The sequence below is a fragment of the Anguilla rostrata genome, chromosome 18, assembly GCF_018555375.3.
Source record: "Anguilla rostrata isolate EN2019 chromosome 18, ASM1855537v3, whole genome shotgun sequence".
Taxonomy (NCBI): Eukaryota; Metazoa; Chordata; class Actinopteri; order Anguilliformes; family Anguillidae; genus Anguilla; species Anguilla rostrata.
Genome location: NC_057950.1, coordinates 1603594 through 1622472, shown reverse-complemented (window position 1 = coordinate 1622472; position 18879 = coordinate 1603594). Strand labels below are relative to the sequence as shown.

Genomic DNA, 18879 nt, shown 5'->3' with positions numbered 1-18879 from the left:
TAGCACTTTTGGTCTGTACTGTATATATTTCCATTTTATTTATTTGAAACATTTGTCTCGTTTAACTTTGTGGGGAACTAGTGAAGTTCTCGCTCACCTAAACATTTGCGGATGACTGAAACAGTGAGCCGGTAAATTATGATTAAGTCCTTTTGTTCTCTCATATTGAGCTTACATAACAATTAGCCACTTCCCATCCGGCACTAGCGGGATAATTAAGTGGTAATCATTACGGAATTAAACGTTAATTTAATACACAGCCATAACAAGGGTCAACTGAATCGCATTTGTTTGCCTTTAATAAGACGCTGAGGAAGGAAAGCACTGGAACTGAAGGGCTGGCATGCAGTCATTATGGAGCGGTGATAGCTTCATCTCAGATAGTGTTGGACGTAAAAAGCTGTTATCACGAATAAGCTGTCGGGAACTGCGTTTTTCCTGCTGGGTCGACTACTGGGTACGAGCCTCCCCATGGGAGAATGTAGAAATGTTTTGTTTTTTATTTTTTTATTTTTTGCTTACAAATTGGCAGTTAAACTCAATCATGCAGATGAACATGCTGCTTTAAAAGGCAAGAAAAGGAAAGTGAATATTAGTTTTTGCGAATCTCTCCAACAGATACCTGGCTCGACTCCGAACCGGCTCGCTCTTGCCCCCAGAGAGCTGTAGAGTGCTCTGTTTTTTCTGTTTTAGTTTTAAAATCACCACCTAGTTCAGGTGAGGTGAGTAAACTTTGCGATCGCTCAAGTTAATTGAGAAACAAAAGCTCGGAGTAACACCGAAAACCTGCCCGAGAGAATGCCACTGCTTTAAGCGATTATAAACCTCGGCGCGTTTACATGAACCGACACATTAAAGTGAAACACTTTTGAGTAGACCTACGCCTGGCCGCCGTCCACTGCTCAGAGATGATGGACAGAGGTTACTTTAAAGGGCTTCTGTTAGTTGTCTGGTGACCATCACTGTCTACCACCCAGCTCTACCGTGGAGTGTGTGACAACAGAGCAGCAACACTAGATGATAAACTTCTGCAAAGAGACGAAAACAATGAACCAGCGACAAATGAGTCTTTTAGTGTTTATACACAATGGGTCTGTTCCACGCGCAGTTTCTTATTGCTTAAGTTCCATTCAGCACCCGCTCTGCTTATTAACGGTTTCTAAATCATCCGCTGGAGAGCACCGTGTTTAGATGAAGCTGCTTTAGCACTTTCTTTGACGAAACACATTTGTGTCCCTTTGTTTTCCTCCGTGCCCAAAGTGTAATGTTATGCACAGCGAGTGCAGGCCAGCAAGCATGTTTACCAAAATATATCCTGCCAACTGTTGCTTCTTATCGCTATGGCGACCACCCACTGAGCTGCGCATGATTTGCACCAGAGCACAGCGCAACATACTAGCATTTGCTTACAGTTATCACGATTATTTATGGAGTAAAGAGACAGATATTTAACCTACCTAATCTTTTGTCTCCTCTCTTTATAATTTTTACTGATGTTAATACTATGGGTTCCTTTAAAATATATGGATGTTTTTTTTCTCCGAGCATATAGGCCTACTGATTGTATTTTTTATTAGACTAATGGCTGATTAAATTGGCCTACAGGACAGATTTAAAAATATGGTCACGATAACAAGAAAGGCTCCACAGTAGAGGCAGACAATGCGTATCTGCTTGAAATGTTCTGTGAGTATTAATAAGATGGCAGACTGGATGTACTGAGCACAGAATGGTCCGTCTCTCTGACTCTGTCTCTCTGACTGCCCGATGGAAAGTTCCGCTACCGGAACTCCTCCTCAGCGAATAGGAATGCAGGAGCGGTCACGGCATGCCGCCTGTGGGACGTCGGGACTTTTCGGCGCGCAGGCTACCCCTCTGTCCAGAGGCCTGGGCAGCGTCCGCTGTCAAAACTGCGCTCTACCTCCTCATAGAGTGTACCGCAAAAGGGCCGAAACCTGCCCAGAACATCTCGGTCCCGATCGAAAAATGTATTTATATTTACATATCGGTCTCCACAGCTTTCCCCGTTCGTAAAACTTCCTCAGTTAATGGCTCGCCCGGTCGATAAGGAGAACAATTCACAAGCTCAACCAGCTTAAATCTGTATACTTGGCAGGCATGCTGACCATGCGCAGATTTTCTGGTTAAAGAAAAACTTTCTTTCCGGAGATGTCAACAAGATATATATAAATATATATATATATTAATGCAATAAATAAATTCATAATTAAATATGGATGGGTCCACAGAAGAGGCAGAGGGGCGTCATGTTCCCTGGCAGAGGAAAGAGGTGCGTTTGGGTCCCTGGGCAGCTGAGAGGCCCCAATATCTCTGGCCAAAGGTAAGGGGAGGGGCGGAGGTGTGCCGCGACACTGCGCCTCCCAGAAAGAAAAGCCTCACACCGCAGAAAGAGCGGGAAACCCCAGCCAAAGCTGCTGCTGCTTCTGGCGCTTTCCCACTACCTTGTGTAATGGGGAAGCGCACCAGGCAGCACGGCACGGGTGGGATACGAATGCTTGCCGTCCTGTACCGTGCCGTGCCGGTCAATGGAGAAGCGCCATTAATCTGCGGCTCCAACACACCGTTAGCATCGCTGGAGCTACATCTCCAATCTTACATTTCATTCTTATGCTTTATCCATTTCCAGGAGAAAAATACTGACAATAACAAAAAAAAAAGCAACAACTGGTGCTTATGAAACTGCCCTCATTTCTGTGACGCCATGGCAACTATGACGGACCAATTGCTATTGGGTAAAAGGAAAAAAAAATCATTTATGCGATTGTTATGCTTTTTCAAGCTTTTACTTTTACTGCATTATCACATGGAGGGTTTTTTTTGTTTGTTGCTGTTTGTTTGTTTTTTTGGGTGGGGGTTAGATGGAGCGGTCCCAATCGCAGTCCGGTTTCTGGCGCATCTGGCCTGGAGGGCGGTAATTGCGGGGAAGACAGACCGCTCCGTGCTGCAGACCCCTACGGAGAGGCGCGAGGCAGCGGATTGGGCATAACGCACTGGGCTGGAATATGCATCCCATAATAAGCCTGGCTAACCAGGTCTTCCGCGCGCACAGAACTCAGGAGACGCACGGCAATTAGCCAACCACCGCACCGCTGCCAGGTGCTCGCGGATTTCGGGTCATTTTTTTAATATTCTTTCCTATTAGTTCTTTAAACGCACCCGTGAGGATCGGGGTTTAATGAGTCGGAGTGAAAATCCCAGAGTTCAGAATGCCCCCAAAACGCTGCGGGACGGACCCGACGCACGGCACACAGGGTCTAAGGGGAACTGCGGCACCTGGCCTCGGGCTCTTCGGCTTGACGGCACTAAATATTGTTTGCTGCTGAAGCTCTTTGAAGGAGATGAAGTCAGGGGAATTGCTGTAATGCGATTTCAGGGAAAGGTGGTTTTTAACATTAGATCCATGGAGATGGACGCTGCTGGGTTGGTTCTTTACTGGCCGGAGCGGTCAGCTCCAGCCTAAACGTCAGCAGCACTGACATATGGGTTGGGCAGCTCATAAATCACAGCACAAAAACTACCTGTAAGATCCCACTGCAGGAACGTGCCCTGGACATGTCACCAACCAATCACAGGGCACACACACACACACACACACACGCCACGCATTCACTCACACTCTCAATCCGACGGGCATGTTAGCCTCTCCAATTAGCCTAACCTGCATGTCGTGGTACCTGGACAAAATCCTTGTGGACACCAGGTGACCATGCATACTCCACGCAGAAAGGCCACCATGTCACAAGCCTAAGGCTGCATCCAGACCAGATCAGGCAATGCGGCACCTTCCCGCAGGGTTGTGCGGAGGTGTGGGCGTCACTACATGATCCATTTGTGTGACGTCATGTTGTGAACTTTAACCCCCCCCCCTTCATTTCCTGTCCGCTAACTCAAACAAATGGACACAAACCGAAGGAAGCTTCTTGCTATCGTTATTTTGCAGCGTAGACTGCAAGCCAGACGCAGACGTTGAAGCTGGGTACACAAAATAAACCAAGCAAGGACACAACTGGGAGAGTATCATGGTTTGGTCCATGAACTCCGCCTGGATAGGGCCCGGTTTCAGCTATAATTCGGTCTCTCTTCCATATCTTCCCAGTTGCTGGGTAAACAGTGGAATGCTACATGGTAATTTAAACAAGGCTCTTCTTCCCGTGGGCGTCTTCCGCTCTGATAGCCGGCTTATGTGATTGGCCACCGCAGCGTGACGTCGGGTTGCATTTACGGCAAAAGTTGATTCTGGTTCTACTTCGTCCCGCACGGCCGCTGCGGTGTTTTTCTGCACCCCATGCGGTCCCCACTGCCACAGCCTAAACACACTACCCCCATTCAAATGAACGGGAGGACTGCCATTTTTCCCACATTGCCTGATCTGGTCTGAATGCAGCCTAGGGCCATGAAATGCACACTATTATGAGACCATCGGCACATTTCAGTTGTTGTACAACTGAATCTATACATTTCCGCAGATTAACTACGATTATAAAATAAATATACATTTTCATCAATATTCAGAATGTTCTGTATATATTTCAGTTAGTAACACATTTAGTTGAAATTCTCAGGGATCTGCAGCAGCGGGTATTACATTTTCACCAGCATATAAGGGGTTAACACATTTTAAAAACATCATTGACCCAGGTCTGATACGTATTTGTCAAATATGATGTAGGACTGATAGAATATTTCAGACTATCTGTCTCTGAAATGTCAGATTATCATAAGGGATTTACATAAGGGAGACATTTTATTCACCTTTAAAGTATTCCAAATAAATCTGCGCACGATACATAATGTATGAGCTTTCTTCCCCACATCACGATAACAACCTTGTCGCTCGTGTTTACCACCTTGTGAATTGCAACACGTCGCATCGCAGATTGGGTACCGCGTCCTCTGTGCTTTGTTTGCGTTTCATGCACACCCTTTGCAGGAAATGACAGCAAGACAAGCATCAGGAATGCGGCGTGTTTTTAAACTCTCGCGCTGGAAAAGAGAACGTAAAGCGCCCCTGGAAAAACCGCTGCCACGAGGCAAATGGGTCGATGCACGAGCTATAAAATGCTCATAAGTGCCGGGTTCCAGCGCGTAAATTTGTCACTTTTGATCAAATTTTCCATTTGCGCGCTCTTATAATTCTTCCAGTGTGCCGGCGTGGCTTCATTTTAACTGAAAACCAGGGGAAATTAAATCGTGCGCCTGCTGCCACACAGCTTCATACAGAAAGCCCCGCACCGCGGTGCTTTTGATTTACCCATAATGAATAGGGAAAGGCGCTGTCAATCAGAGAAAACCGCGCGACGGTGAGGGAGACCGACAGCTCTAAGATTTGTGCGCCGCTATACACTGCAGCTAATTTGTACAAAATACCTCTGAAAGAATAACTAAAGCATGAGTCCGTTTTTTTGTTCTCTCTTCCAGGTATTGGAGAAAAAGAACCGCCAATCAATAAAACAACAGAAGTTGGGTTTTTTTTCTTTTTTTTTTCTATGCAGGATCACAGCAGCCTCCGAATACATTGATCAAAGGTCACAGCCCCTGTGTAGACAGGAGTATTCCTAGCAGGCATTTTTGAACTTGTTTGTAATTCCTAACATCGATAAACAGGTGGATATTTCTGAATATTTTCACACAGTATTGAAGGACTCTTGGTAGTGGTCTGTTTTTCCCGCCCTCACAGTAAATAGTGGGTAAAAGAAGAGGGATAGATCCCATCTTTGGTGTATCGATTGATGTTTATAGACAATTCAGTCACTGAGCATGGCTTTATTTTGTTGCTGACACACGGGGTGTGGCCTGGTGGTCCCTATGGGATACGCTGTGTGATTGGCCAGATGTGTTGGCTGCCTGTTACATTCCATCAGTCAGGTACTCTGTGATGTCATCCAGTGGGTTTACGACTCAAGCAGTTGCAGGGCTGGACCAATGCCAGATAGAGAATCTGGTCACGTGACTGCCGATGAGATGGCAGTTGAGGCTGCACACTGCCTCTTTCCCATCAAAGGAAATTTGTTCATTCATTAAATGGAATGTCAGTATTTTCCTTTGCTTTCCAAACCATCACTGTGAGCCCTTCTGGAGTTCAGAGTTTGCCTGTCCCAACCTGGAGTTAACCTGTCTGTCTGGAGTTCGCCTGTTCCTGTTGATTTGCAATGACCGCTGAAATTATTATTTAATGCTCATCTCACTAAAAACACATGACAAGTACAACTCCCAACATGGTGCCACTCCCAACATGAATGCTATAAATAACTGTAATATATCTGTATCATATTCATTCTTCACCAGCTCAAGTTTGATTTTATGAAAAAATTACTCTAAAGCAAATGGATTTCATAGCAAAGGGAACATCGAAGCTAGACAGCTGCTACTTGACATCTGTGTGTAATTCAGTCCAGCCATGTCGCCGCTTTTTAGTTAATGTAGGTTATGTACCAATGCCATGCATGCTATTTACAGAACTCACACGGCCTTGCTTTTAGACAGTATATATCGCATGAGCATGATTCGGCATGCAACGCGAATAACAACTCGAAGAAAGAGAAATCGCTTCTTTTCAATTTACGTGCAATTCGGATTTTCCTTTCAAGGGCATTTCCCTCCTCGGTCCTCTCAGTGACCGCTGGACCCGCTAACAGACAGCAGCTGGCTTATAGCATCGCCGTTCCCTCAGAGGAAACTAAACAATCGCGGAAAGGGCCCATCTTCCTGCGCGACACAGTAATTACGAGGGGGCTTTTTCAACATTTTAACTAGCGATTAACCGGATGCTTTCCTCCATACATATTTAAGAATGTATGGGGGTGAGCTTTTTTTTTTTTTTTTTTTTAAATGGACACAATGTTGAAGAAACGTATGATATAGCATAGCAACAGACAGTACTTTGTTAGTGTAATAACAGTGGCAGAGGTGGTGGTAAGGTATTTACTTGGAAAATGTGTTTAATCTTAACTGCTGCCTAAGTTTACATTCCCCCAAACACAATTTTATTGATGTCACACGACCATTTCACTGAAAATACGCCAGCATTATACCTTAATCACATTTTGTAGCTGGTCATTAACATCTGGCCATTATACAGAATGAATTGCACACTTTGCTTTGAGGACACGTTTTAGAATCAATTCGAACGGTTTCCTTTTAATTGGTTTTCTTTCAGTTTCACCAAGTAGGTTTTATTTTAAGATATCCACTAGAGGGAGCTCTACATTTTTTCTCTGCTTCAGTTTACAGAGACTGTCTTGACGGCATTTATTCCTGGAAAATTCCTTAGTTCCTCATTCTGTGTCTCGTGACGGTAAGACGTGATTGGGCGAAATCGTAACGGGCAGTACTATATTAACTGTATATACTGTATAAAAAAATACTGTACATCAAGAACCTGTAGTACTAGTTTCATAGAATATTTGTTTTCTCCTAATTGTCGCCACATCGGCAGTTTTAAAGAATATTCAAGCGACAGAGCCAAGAGACAGTTCCATTTAAATACTGACTTAACGGTACTGTTGTTAGTGTCAATATTATGTAGTTAAAATTATTCTTCCAGTTAACGGGATCGCTAGGAATATAAGCTAAATCAAAGTGTGTCAAGTAAGTTCGTTTAAATATAACAGTTACCAAGTTTGTTTATATTACAAGATAACTTAATATCATTGTACGCTGTGAACAGTACAGCTGAAGCAACGGGTAACAGGTTATAGGGATCAAATCATGATTGGGACATCACAATAAGGAACGCACAGACATCCAGCTTTAAAAATATTTGTAGACTAAAAGAATGACGAAAATTCCCGGCACTGTAAATAAACATAAGCGAGGCTCTAGTTGGGAGTTATTATTGGCCTTTCAAAGTTTCAGACTAAGCCAGTGTGCAGAATGCACTTGGCTGTCCTGAGGCGATGCATACGTTGTTTGTTTCATTTAAGCTGACAGCTGTGGCCCTGCAGCCCTCTGATTTATAATAACAATAAACAATACGCATCAAAATTTTTTAAAATGTTGTATCTGTAGAGTACTTTACGTTTTACGGTGTATATTCTCAGAGTATTTTAAATTTGTATCTTTTCCGTTGAACGTTACGACTCACAGGGGCGTTACCCGGAGCTGAGGTAGAAGCGCGGACACCCCCTCGCGGTCACTTACGCGGCGAGAAATGGGGCTGGTGCCGTCGTCGGAGGAGAAGGAGGAGTTCCGGAAGGCCGTGGGGGCCCACATTTACGAGGCCATGCTGCAGAGTGGGTCGCTGCCGGATGTGGGCATCGAGCGCCACCTGCTGGACAGCCCGGGACTGCGGCCGGGGCCCGCCGCGCGCGACTGCTTCCGGGAGCTCAGGAAGCACGTGGACGTCAGAGGCCCCGCCTACCTGAAGGAGCTGATGGGCAAACTGGCCGCCTTCACCGAGGAGCCGCGGCTGACCGGCCTGCTCACCCTGCTGGTCTCCATGGCGATAGAGACGGCGTACGCGTCGCGGAGGGGGGGCCCCCCGCAGGGGGCGGTGCCCGAGGAGCGGCTGGCCCAGCTGCGGGACCTGACCGAGGAGTACCTGAAGCGCCACGGGATGCACCTGGACGACGAGCGGAAGCTGCGGGAGGACACGGAGCGGCTGGAGGGCCAGGTCAGCCTGCTGCTCACCCAGATCAAGAACGCGGCGCTGGCGGGCGGCCTCGTCAACTCCAGAACCCTCAAGCACTGGGTCAACGGCGCCGCCTTCCACGTACAGGTACGACACGGAGGCGCTGGGGAGGTAAAACACTCCACGTCACAACCTCAGGGAATTATGGGCTTTTCTATCAGGAAAGTTCTTGATCAGGGGTGTATAGTCTGATTCGGAAAGGACCGGTGTGGGTGCAGGTGTTTGTTTCAGCCCAGCACTACAACTCCTGATTAAACTATTTAAATAATCATGGTAAAGACCTTCAATCAGGACCTTGATAAGTAGAAATAGGCGTTTTAGTGCTGGACTGAAATAAAAACCTGCACCCACACCGGCCATTTTTAGGTAAGTCTGGACACCCCTGGTCTAGAAAAATCACATGCCTGACTTGTACAGGAGCGTGAAATGGTATTTGCCCCCTTCTTGATTTCCTTTACTAATGCATATTTGTCAGAGTGAATGGTTTCAGATCTTTAGACAAAATAATTTAATGAATAAAGTTATCAGGCGCTTCTTCACGGCGCTGTGTGTCGTCTCCTCTCCTGAACGCAGATGCTGATCCACCTGGCGCGTCTGGGCCAGCAGAGTGACGGACCCGCCCGAGCCGCCATCGCCGCGTACCGGGAGGACCTGCGGGAGCTGCTGCTCGCGTACAGGAAGTACAAATCCGCCACCGTGCGCGTGTGCAAGCGCAGCGAGCTGCGATTGGCCGAGGAGGACGGCGGCCCCGAACACTCGCTCGCCGGGTACAGCGTCCACGACCGCGAGGTGGGCGGGGCCACGGACGTGTCGCTGCCCGAGGACACGCCCCCGGCCTGCCAGCACCTGGACGTCGCCTTCTGCGCCGAGGCCTACCTGGACCACCTGTTCGCCAACTACCCGCAGATCACCGACGCGGAGGCCTACTTCTCCCACACGCTCAGCAGCCTGCCTGCGCTCATACCTCAGACAGGACTCCTCCAGTCCCCCGCCAGTAATGCATTAAAACCTTAACCTAATGGAATATACCGCACAATACTGTACAGATGTGGAAGATATGATTCATATGTTTAGCCAAAATATACTTTTAAGTACTGTATTCTGCAATATAAAAAAATAGGCGATTTGCACATTTGTCAATGTATTGTGAAGTTTTGCAATATCTGAATTAGTTTTAATAAATTGTACTTTTAATTGTAAATATGTTTGCAGTGTATTGTTTTTTTTTTTTTTAAGTGCTCTGCACTGAAGCAGGAACAGACTGGAATGTTCCACTGGGTGAACAGATGAGAATGCTTTTGACTGAACAGGGGGGTACTTCTCTTTTACAACCGTCACAAAACCCAGAAATGGAATGCCATAATCCACCCTCCAGACGGCCCGCTTAATTCCAAAAGACCCCAATGTAAAAGAAATCTACAAAAACTAAACGGGATTTAGGATTAATTCCGATATCCAGGAGGAGTGGACCCGGCTGGTACGCACGGGGCGGATATAAGCACCGTATTCCACCGCATCGCCCCGGAAACCATCAGCGGCTCATTTTAAGGGCAGTAAAATGCTGCAGCCGACAGCCAAACTCATTCTGGTACTGACAGCTGGGCAGACTCTGTCCCCTCCGTCCCTCCCCAGCTTAAACAGGGTTATGAGTGACACGGTTCGGCTGTATATTGCAGTAATACAGCCTCGCCCCCAGCCACCATCCTCAAATTGAGAATGAAAAAGCTTCACTGAATCTTATTGAATCCAAGTTTTTTTCAAGGCTGTTCCTCCCCTGAGGAGCACTATTTTTTTCCTTTTGCAGACTGAACAAAGTTTTCATTTTGGCCTTTCCTCCTTTAAAACTGGAGCTGCCCCAGACAGACTTTGACGTTTATAAAGAGTAGTTCATTTTCTGGGGTTCTTTGATATTATTTCAGTTTTTGGTTTGCGGTGGCATAATGACACTGTGCAAGCCGCTGTGGAGTTACTTGGTGTACTTTCTCGCACTATTTAGACCACAAACTGCAGTGTCCTATACTTAACACGGCAAAGCTGGAAGGCAAGCAGAAACTTCTCTAAATATCAAAAATACCCGTCACACAAAAACCGCCTTGGTTGATCAGAAACATGCGTCCATTCATCCATTATCTAGACCAGCTAATTCCTGGTCAGGGTTGCAGGGCTGCTGGAGCCTATCCCAGCATGCATTGGGCGAGAGGCAGGAATACACCCCGGACAGGTCTCCAAAACATATACTAAAACTGAAATCAAAGAAAACCCAGAAAGTAAACACTCCCTTTAAGAAAGTGCCACTTCCTCCAGCGACCCACAGACCGGCTGTATTGTTGCTGTATTGTTGCCAGTATCAAATCCACACTGGACCAAATGCTAACGTGTCTGTCACAGCTGCTGTGATTCATGGCCCGCTCCACTGAGCCTAACTGAAACCAGCACTGGGGAGCTGAAGCTCGGGGAAAGGCTAATGCTAGCATCCTTTCGCTAGTACAGGAGAGCTGAAGCTCGGGGAAAGGCTAATGCTAGCATCCTTTCGCTCTGCTCTGGAGTCTGCCTGCCAGAGACGCGTGAAGGACATTCTCTCTGTGACTGCCGTGCTTCACAGTCCGAGCGCTAACGCAGGACCAGGCCAGCGTGGCTCGGGAGCTTCAGAGACCTTCCTCCATCTCCGCTCCATCCGTAACCCTGGCAACATAATGCCATTAATTAATAGGCTTAATGAACACAAGGTCCAGCTAAATAACTGGAGTAATTATGGAGCTTAACGAACCAGCAGGTGAGAATGTGCTGGTGACATTGTTTTTTTTTAACCATTGTGACCGAACATCCAGGCTCAGACTCTCAGTAATCAATCAAGCTGTGCGTTAGAGCTTGGCAGTAACAAAAACCAGGAACGACACTGGCTTAAACTGGACCGGAGTCTCCCCCTGCAGTCTGCAGTACTCTGAGCACCTAAAAGCAGTTCAGTGCAGCCATTATGAGTGCCACACCTTCACTTCCTGCACACTGTCACATGACCTCTTCAGTGTTTTAGAGGGAAATGGGACTCAACTAGTGTACGCTTCTTCCATTCTGGAGTGTGTCATTCATGTTTAGCTCTATGATCAAAAATGAAAGTAAATCAAAGGATATATTAATTCTGCCTGACATTCTGCTCTTTGTTTTCGGTTGAACATTTTGTCTACATTAGACAAAATGGCTCTTACTTCCGTTAAAGCACAGCCAAGTGAAGCACGACGTCTGAGACGTGTTGAGGAGCATGTGGAGAGTGTGATTGGCAGGGGCACCGTTTCCGTCAGAGAAGCGGTTTGTGACTGCGGCTGCGCATGGACACGCAGCTGATCGCTGTCCAGCCGCTGGAGTCACGACAAGATAGTCAATAATACGAAGGGAATGAGCCTCTCCTTTCTGCAGGGGCCCCACCCTCATATCAACACATCCCAGATACTGAGAATGCCTGAGAGCTGCCCCCCTCCCCTTAATCTATCCCTGTGAACAGTAAAGCCCTCTCAGACAGGGAACCAGACACTATAACATCCATTTTTTATGTTTAATATACAGCTAGAACCCCACCTGTCACACAGATGATTTCTTGACATTGCAAAATGGCCGGTGGGTTTCAGGCAGTCTTTGTCATCCCACAGGAACTTAAATAGTGTACGATTTCCCCCCTGAGCGTCCTCACAATGCGCCTTTTGCAGGTTTTTTAGGGTCACATCCAAATCTGAATACACTTTTCAGAAAGTAACAGATAAGGTGCTGTACATATATATTTTCTCCTCTATACAGGCTACACAAGCCAGAGGTGCGTCCGCGTCTACCAAGATTGATAGTGATCTGTACAAAGCCACACAAGTGGAGGAACTGGGCAGTCTCCTTCTATGTATAACTCTTATTTAAACTTTCCCAGAGAGGAAAGGTTAAAACTTTATTTTGGAGTCAGATCACCGAGACAACATTAGATTACTCCTGTTTCAGTGGCACTGGGGAAGGCTACAAGCGTTCCTTCACCACTTCGATACTCCCGCTGTTTGGTGTATCGGAGGGAAACCTTCCATCGTTCCAGTTTTAATTTTGGTAATAAACTAAATATTCCCAAGTAAATTTATCCAGGTGAGCACTACTACCAGCCCATGGAATAAGCAGTTGAAGAATCCAATTCTCACCTGTGTGAAGAAGATACACCAGCTAACAATTACTTTTTTTCTGTCAGAAAGATGTAGAATGGAGGAAACATTGGGCTGCCAGACTTCAGAGCACCTTGTTCCACTGTACTGGGGGGAGTTCCATTGTGCACCACTCACCACTTCTTCCAGGTGCACACCAAACCTCCCATCAGCCTCCGGCCCGTTCTCCCCACAGTTTAACAGAGCAAACGAGGACAGGAGTGCTGAGCTGCGCGAATAAGATCGATACACCCCCCCCCCCCCCCCACCTAATCCCATAATCCCGGGTCAGAAATAAACGCATTTGTAAAATAAAAGGGATTTCATTACCCAGAGCGCTAGCTCACAGCCTCAGCCTGTAAGAGGCTTTCAGTGGCACTGCTAACAGTAAACAAACCCTTCTTATGTTAACACTTCCTTTTCTGGAGTCTAAGCTGGAGTAAAACTTCAGGCTTCGAACCAAGTATGAAGCCACATGTACGAGTGTGTCATTCTACAGAAAAAATAAAATAAAAACTATCATTCGTAACATCTGGCACTAATGATGGATCAACCAGCATCAGCCATAGCGAATGAAAGTACATGACAGAAAGTGACTTTATGAAAACATTTTATATTTTAGGACATGTACAATGTACACACTGTAAAAGTTTGCCCTTCATTCCGTCTACGTGTATCATTACCATAACTTCAAAATGTAATAGTTTTTGATTGTTTTTGTCACAAACATAGTTTGGAGCCCCACTAGTTTGTTTGAAAGCTAACAAACCAAAGACCTGAGACAGGCAGCCAAAGAGAAACAGCTCGTGCTGGATTTGTATTGATTAAGTTTGCTCATCTCCCTGCATTGTCCCAACCGTGCCAAATATTTTATAGTCTCAGTGCTCTTGTCAATAATTTCGGATGCTGGCTGGTGCTTTAATCCAATTCAATGTATTTTCTTCAGCTACTTAGTGCAGTTTCAGTTTGATGGGAAATCTATGGGCAGTCGAGAGAAAGCACAATAGTGCAGAAATAGTCCGCAGTTTGACCATCACTCTAACAGTGCTATCGGATGAGAGTTTACTCTGACTGGTAAAATCAAATCTTACAAATACAGTCCTGAGAAATTAATATGATTATAAATCTAAATCTAAGTAATGTACTTATCAGTTATCAGGAAAAAATTCACCCCCCGTTGGAACTAATAGCACTATTAAGCAATAATAAGTTCACAGGTCTGTCTGTTTGTCTGTCATTCTTTCACTCATTTCATTTCTTCCTACTGTGTCCCATTTCTGCAGTCTTTTTTTTTGGAACAAGCTGTATTTTTTAATTTTTTATATTGGGTTTCAGGTCAAATCACTAATGAACTAGTTCAGCTCGGGCTAAATGTATATGTAGGCGACACTGGCCTGGTTTCATTAATTTAAACAGCATGGCAGTCTCACCTAAAAGCCCTTTTTAAAACTCATCAAACAGAGTTTGCCGTGGAAAACAAACACTTCATTAATCAAAGCTGAAGAGAAATGGAGGTTTAACCTCAGATTCTGCAGATCGAGCACATCCTGGCATCATCCTGCATTCCCGTTCCACTTCCTCTCGTTTCTCAACCACAGCAGATTCCAGGCAGTAACCGTTTCTGTTGCTAAGCTACAGTATGGTACCAACCACCCCATTTCCACAGTGCGTACTCAGCCACGCCCCTTAACGGATTTTCGGAAGCAGCGCCATATTGGAGTGTCTTGTTCTCAATGACAGTTGAAGTTTAAATTTCACAAGGCATAGTGCATCGGGTGAGCCTGCAGCCCTGGATTCAATCAACATCTGGCCTGGCCTTGGGCTTAACACAAGCGTTCCCAAATAGTTCAGCAAGCGAGTCTTAGCTCAACTTGCCAAAGTGTGTTTATGTAAAAAAATAAATAGACAAAATGAACACTGGAACGTATTTGAGTCAGAGTGAGATTGTAGGACTGTTGGCAGAATCCAGGCATTGGAACTGATCAGACAGAGCACAAAGACGGTAGTCACGTGCGCTCTCACGCGCACTCACACGTGCACTCTCATGCGATGGCTGCCCCCCATGATTTTTAATGGGCCAGGCCATTTTTCCACCGATTTCATTACCTGGGAACAGCATGAGGCAAACTGCCGCTGAGAGGCATTATCCCAGAATTCCTGCCTGACCGCCCAGGTGCTCTGCAAAGAACTAAGACTAAGAACAAAAAAAAGAAAGTTTGAGTGGAGTGGGAGGTTTCCAGACGTACGGTAGGCCCCGAATAAACGCCACTCTCAGGCTGCCGGGATAATGGTAGACCGTGTGGCCTGCAATTATCCGGCGATTGTCCCAGCAATTACGTCTGAAAGGCAGAAAGCCCTCTCGCGCTCCGATATGTCAATGCACACTTTCCCAGCTCTTCGATAATTCCCTTTCATAAAGTCCCTTCAAATGCTCGGCTGAAAGCCCCCAGAACAGGACAATGTTCAGAGTCTATTTTTGTCTTGGCTGATCAATTGGATTTGTATGTGGGGGAGGCGCAAGGCCACTAGCCTGGGCTAAGTAAGGAGCAGACTCTGACTGCAGGTCCACACTGCTGGGGTACAGCCAGTCTCCTCGTAGCAGGGGTAGGGAGGGCTTCAGTCAACCTGGGTTAGGCAGGAGTGTAGTACAAAGGTCATAGGTTCGATTCCCAGGTAGGACATTGCCATTGTACCCTTGAGCAAGGTACTTAACCTGCATTGATTCAGTATATATCCAGCTGTGTACATGGATGCAGTGTAAATGCTGTGTAGAATGTTTTGTAAGTCGCTGTCGTGACTCGGCGTTACTTGTGAGCCGTGCGCTACACCAGGAGCATCGCTGGCATAAAGGCGGGCATCAGCGCTCCCTCCGTAGGACGTGAACGGTCTGACGCCATGTTGAGCGTTTTGAAGCTGATCGTGTGCAAGCAGCGCCAGGCTTTCTGCCAATCAGCGCTAGCTCTCTTCTGTAGCACTGCGTGACCTCTAGTGTGCAAAACAGTCAGTGGCTAACAGGCAAGCGCACTGTAACACGCTTCAGAAGCAGGGCTCTCTGCTTGGGTAACGGGAGGCACATAGGTGTCTGGAAAGGCCCGTAAATAAAGAAACGCCAGTACATAAAATGTTAAACAAAGAAATTGGATTATATTTGATGCCAGGAAGTACTTCCACAGTCTGCATGCTTGCCTGAATCACTCGAAACTGCAAAGCATAAACTTTAACAACCAATATTGTATTTCATCCATAAACATTTTTCTAAAAGATAAACAATGTCCGTGAGAATATATACCCTCTGGAGTTCATCCAAACTAAACAGTGAATCCACAATCTGTACAGCTCTAGTACTGCATGTGTAGCTGTGTTTAAACTGAATTATACTTTACAGCACCAGCCAGCAAAGGAAACTAGGAAGCCTTGATTAAAAACAATTTCATATTTAAGCATATTTAACTAGGTTACCATAGTGTGAGGAAATATATGCAATTAAAAATATCAGCTGAAGAGAAAATGAAGAGATTACCAGGGGAAGAATAAATTGGTATCATACTCAAGTTTATATTGTAAACCGACGGCTAAATATAAAATAATAAAGCTGCCCTTTCAAGAAAGTAAGTGTTCCTGGTTGGGGATTTTCCTGCCATCTGTTCTTATGGAAATTTCTCCTCTTATTTGGAAAGTATTTTAAGATGTTAATGTGTACTGCACACTTACGCACGCCTGATAAGCTTCGGCTTTGAAAACCCTTCCGCTGTCGGCGCACTGGCCGCGCGCAGTTACGAAACGGGACGTGACGAATTCCGCTGGGGACCGTTTCATCAGAGACGGGCGATTCGGGAGCTTTAAGCAAACCGGATTTCTGAAAGATCGGGGATCAAAGCGCGGCATTTGTGTGGCATTTTGTCACCGACGCGCGTCGCGCACGTCTTCCAGGATCTGAGCTGGAAAATCCCCTGCTCCGCTTTCCATGCCCGCCGCTCGTGAGGATCTGATCTGATCTTCAGAAGACGAACCGCCCCGGCTTCTTCATCAGAAAATCCCTTCAATTTAGCGCCTCGCGCGCAACTTAGCGCCTCGAACACACAGCTCTCAAAGCCCTCAAAAGCCGTCGTTCACACTTGCCTCAAGACTCAATTTGCAAGCAGCTAAACAATTCATCTCGTAGCATGATTTGCTGTAAGATTTGCTCTGTTAGTTACTGTTTCCATACAGCAAAAGTCAGCAAGCCAACAAACAAACAAGCAAAACAAATAATACTAATAGCCTAAATAATGAAGACTATGCCAATCACAGGAAAGAACTGGGTAAATTAAACATACACTGAAAACTTAATTCTAAGGTCCTGTGTGGATAAAAGGAGTTTCTGTGGATTCCTTTCAGTCAGCTGCCCGTTTAGGCCTTGAAAAACAAAGTGTGTGAACTCTTTAGCCAATCAGAGATTTAAATGAATCACAGTGTTGAAACACTTGAAAAAGCAGCAGACACCAAGGCCCTCTAGAACTTCTGCCTGACACATTAACAGTCCTCTCATTTCACAAAGCTGTCTGCTGAGTCAAACATCATTACCAGAGGAAGAGATGCTGATAAGATACTTTCACACGTTGCCATTCAAATGAAAATAAAATAACAAAGCCACCGATGTCATTAAAATGAAACAAAAGGTTCTGATAAATAGTTGTCATTTTAAGAGACCGTAGGTAACCGCCATACTCCCATGGCACAAACATCCGTTTAAAAACGTCCTTCGTTCCTGAGTCGATGCAAGGCCGCTCGGGGAAGTGTAAATACATGAGCCCCATTTGACACTGGCTCTGCGCATCATTCTGCTGGTATTTACAGAAAGAAATAAAAAAAGAGCGGACGGCACTTTTTCACATCAACTCAAAGCCCAAGACTTTGGCAGGAGATTGAAAGAGGCTTTTATCACATGCAGACAGCATCACGACGTGATAAATGTGAGATGATGGGCTGTCTGGCATGATCGCCGTTATTTAAGCTGAGCTCAGACTGAAAGATAGTTGGCGTTCCCCCTCACTCAAAATGCCAAAAAGAGTTAAGAACACGACTCAGAATACGAGCACAATCAGTTCAGGCTCTTTGGTGACTGACTGCACACCGATGAGCCCGGTGCTCCATTTCAGTAAAGGTCAGAGGTCATTGAAGGTGAGGGCTTACTGAGGGACAAGAGACGTGCACACAGCCCCCACAGATATTCTCACAGAGAAACAAACTCAGACTCGCGCTCGCATTCAGTCTCTCTCTCTTACAGTCCAGTGTGCTTTATTTGCATGAAAAGTGAACCTGTGTTGCAAAAGCATCAAAGCACACAAAGGAGAGGGGAAAAGAGATGAGGAACAGAAGGCCTCTATCACACAACCACCATTTGACCCTTTAAAGAGCGGGCTGTTTAGAATGTTTCTTTTTTCAAAATTCCAAGTCAGTGTTCTAGAACTCCACTGCTTTCAGTCACCAGCAGTGACTGTGACATCAGCATTAGAATGTTGGGGTAAGAACGCTCTAATCAGATGTTCGTGACCTCGCACCTTAAAGGGCTAAAGGGGTAATACTGTGACTGGGCAGCAGGGGGGGTCCCGCTGACAGCGGCTGTACCTCCAGGTAGGACAGGGCTGCTGTGCCCTTGTGAAATGCACTTAAGCTGAAATGCTCTTCTGACAGCCCAGTTGTAAATTAAAAAGTGAAAGATGTGAATTCTTGAGTGACTGTGAACGGGGGCCTTAGATAAATGACGGCACGTATAAATTCTCAGTTTAGCCATTCCTAAAGCATCCAATTATCCTGGCACCGTGTCCCAGAACGCCCTGAAGCCGCTGGTAAGACACAAAGCTCTGTCACCTTCATCAACTTGAAAAACAAGAAAGCAGGAACAAAATAAGGAACCAAAAAAAGCAGAGCCCACGGCCGTCTTCCTCCAGCCTGCTTGGCTTGGAAACTGCAGCGCTGGCTCAACAGGGAGGTCAAAGCGCAGGCAAGCAGGGCCGAGTGCACACGGGACTGCCAGATAATACCAGCAACGGCTACGAGGCAAAGAGGAGCGAGACGGCTGTGCAC

The 18879-nt window shown here is 46.0% G+C and overlaps 2 protein-coding genes across 10 annotated transcripts in view; one reads left to right on the top strand and one right to left on the bottom strand.

The window, feature by feature from the left end:
• Positions 1-18879, bottom strand: part of thumpd2 (THUMP domain containing 2) — a 33714-nt gene that overhangs the window by 12349 nt on the left and 2486 nt on the right. Inside the window, exon 1 of one of the 6 annotated variants that reach the window (XM_064317289.1) lies at positions 8561-8690. The exons of 4 other annotated variants lie outside the window; for them this stretch is intronic. The gene's annotated coding sequence lies outside the window, so the exon portion shown is untranslated. Of the gene's footprint in view, positions 1-8104; positions 8112-8560; positions 8691-18879 lie in introns of those variants that run through there. One more of the 6 variants, XM_064317293.1, reaches the window with a different exon arrangement.
• LOC135244758 (uncharacterized) lies at positions 7257-9851 on the top strand. 4 transcript variants are annotated; one of them, XM_064317298.1, is made up of 3 exons: positions 7257-7315; positions 8107-8737; positions 9224-9851. In XM_064317298.1, the coding sequence occupies exons 2-3, from the start codon at positions 8171-8173 to the stop codon at positions 9662-9664; spliced, it is 1008 nt and encodes a 335-aa protein (XP_064173368.1). In that variant the 5' UTR covers positions 7257-7315; positions 8107-8170; the 3' UTR covers positions 9665-9851. The 4 variants fall into 4 exon arrangements, with proteins under 4 accessions (XP_064173368.1, XP_064173366.1, XP_064173365.1 ...); XM_064317296.1 differs by having other exon boundaries at positions 7298-7348; XM_064317295.1 differs by lacking the exon at positions 7257-7315 and adding an exon at positions 7322-7608.

Excerpts from the sequence above, each read along its gene's own strand:
- LOC135244758 (XM_064317298.1), top strand. The coding sequence starts at position 8,171 with ATGGGGCTGGTGCCGTCGTCGGAGGAGAAGGAGGAGTTCCGGAAGGCC. Across the intron at positions 8,738-9,223 it reads GCGCCGCCTTCCACGTACAG|ATGCTGATCCACCTGGCGCG; the intron begins GTACGACACGGA and ends TCCTGAACGCAG.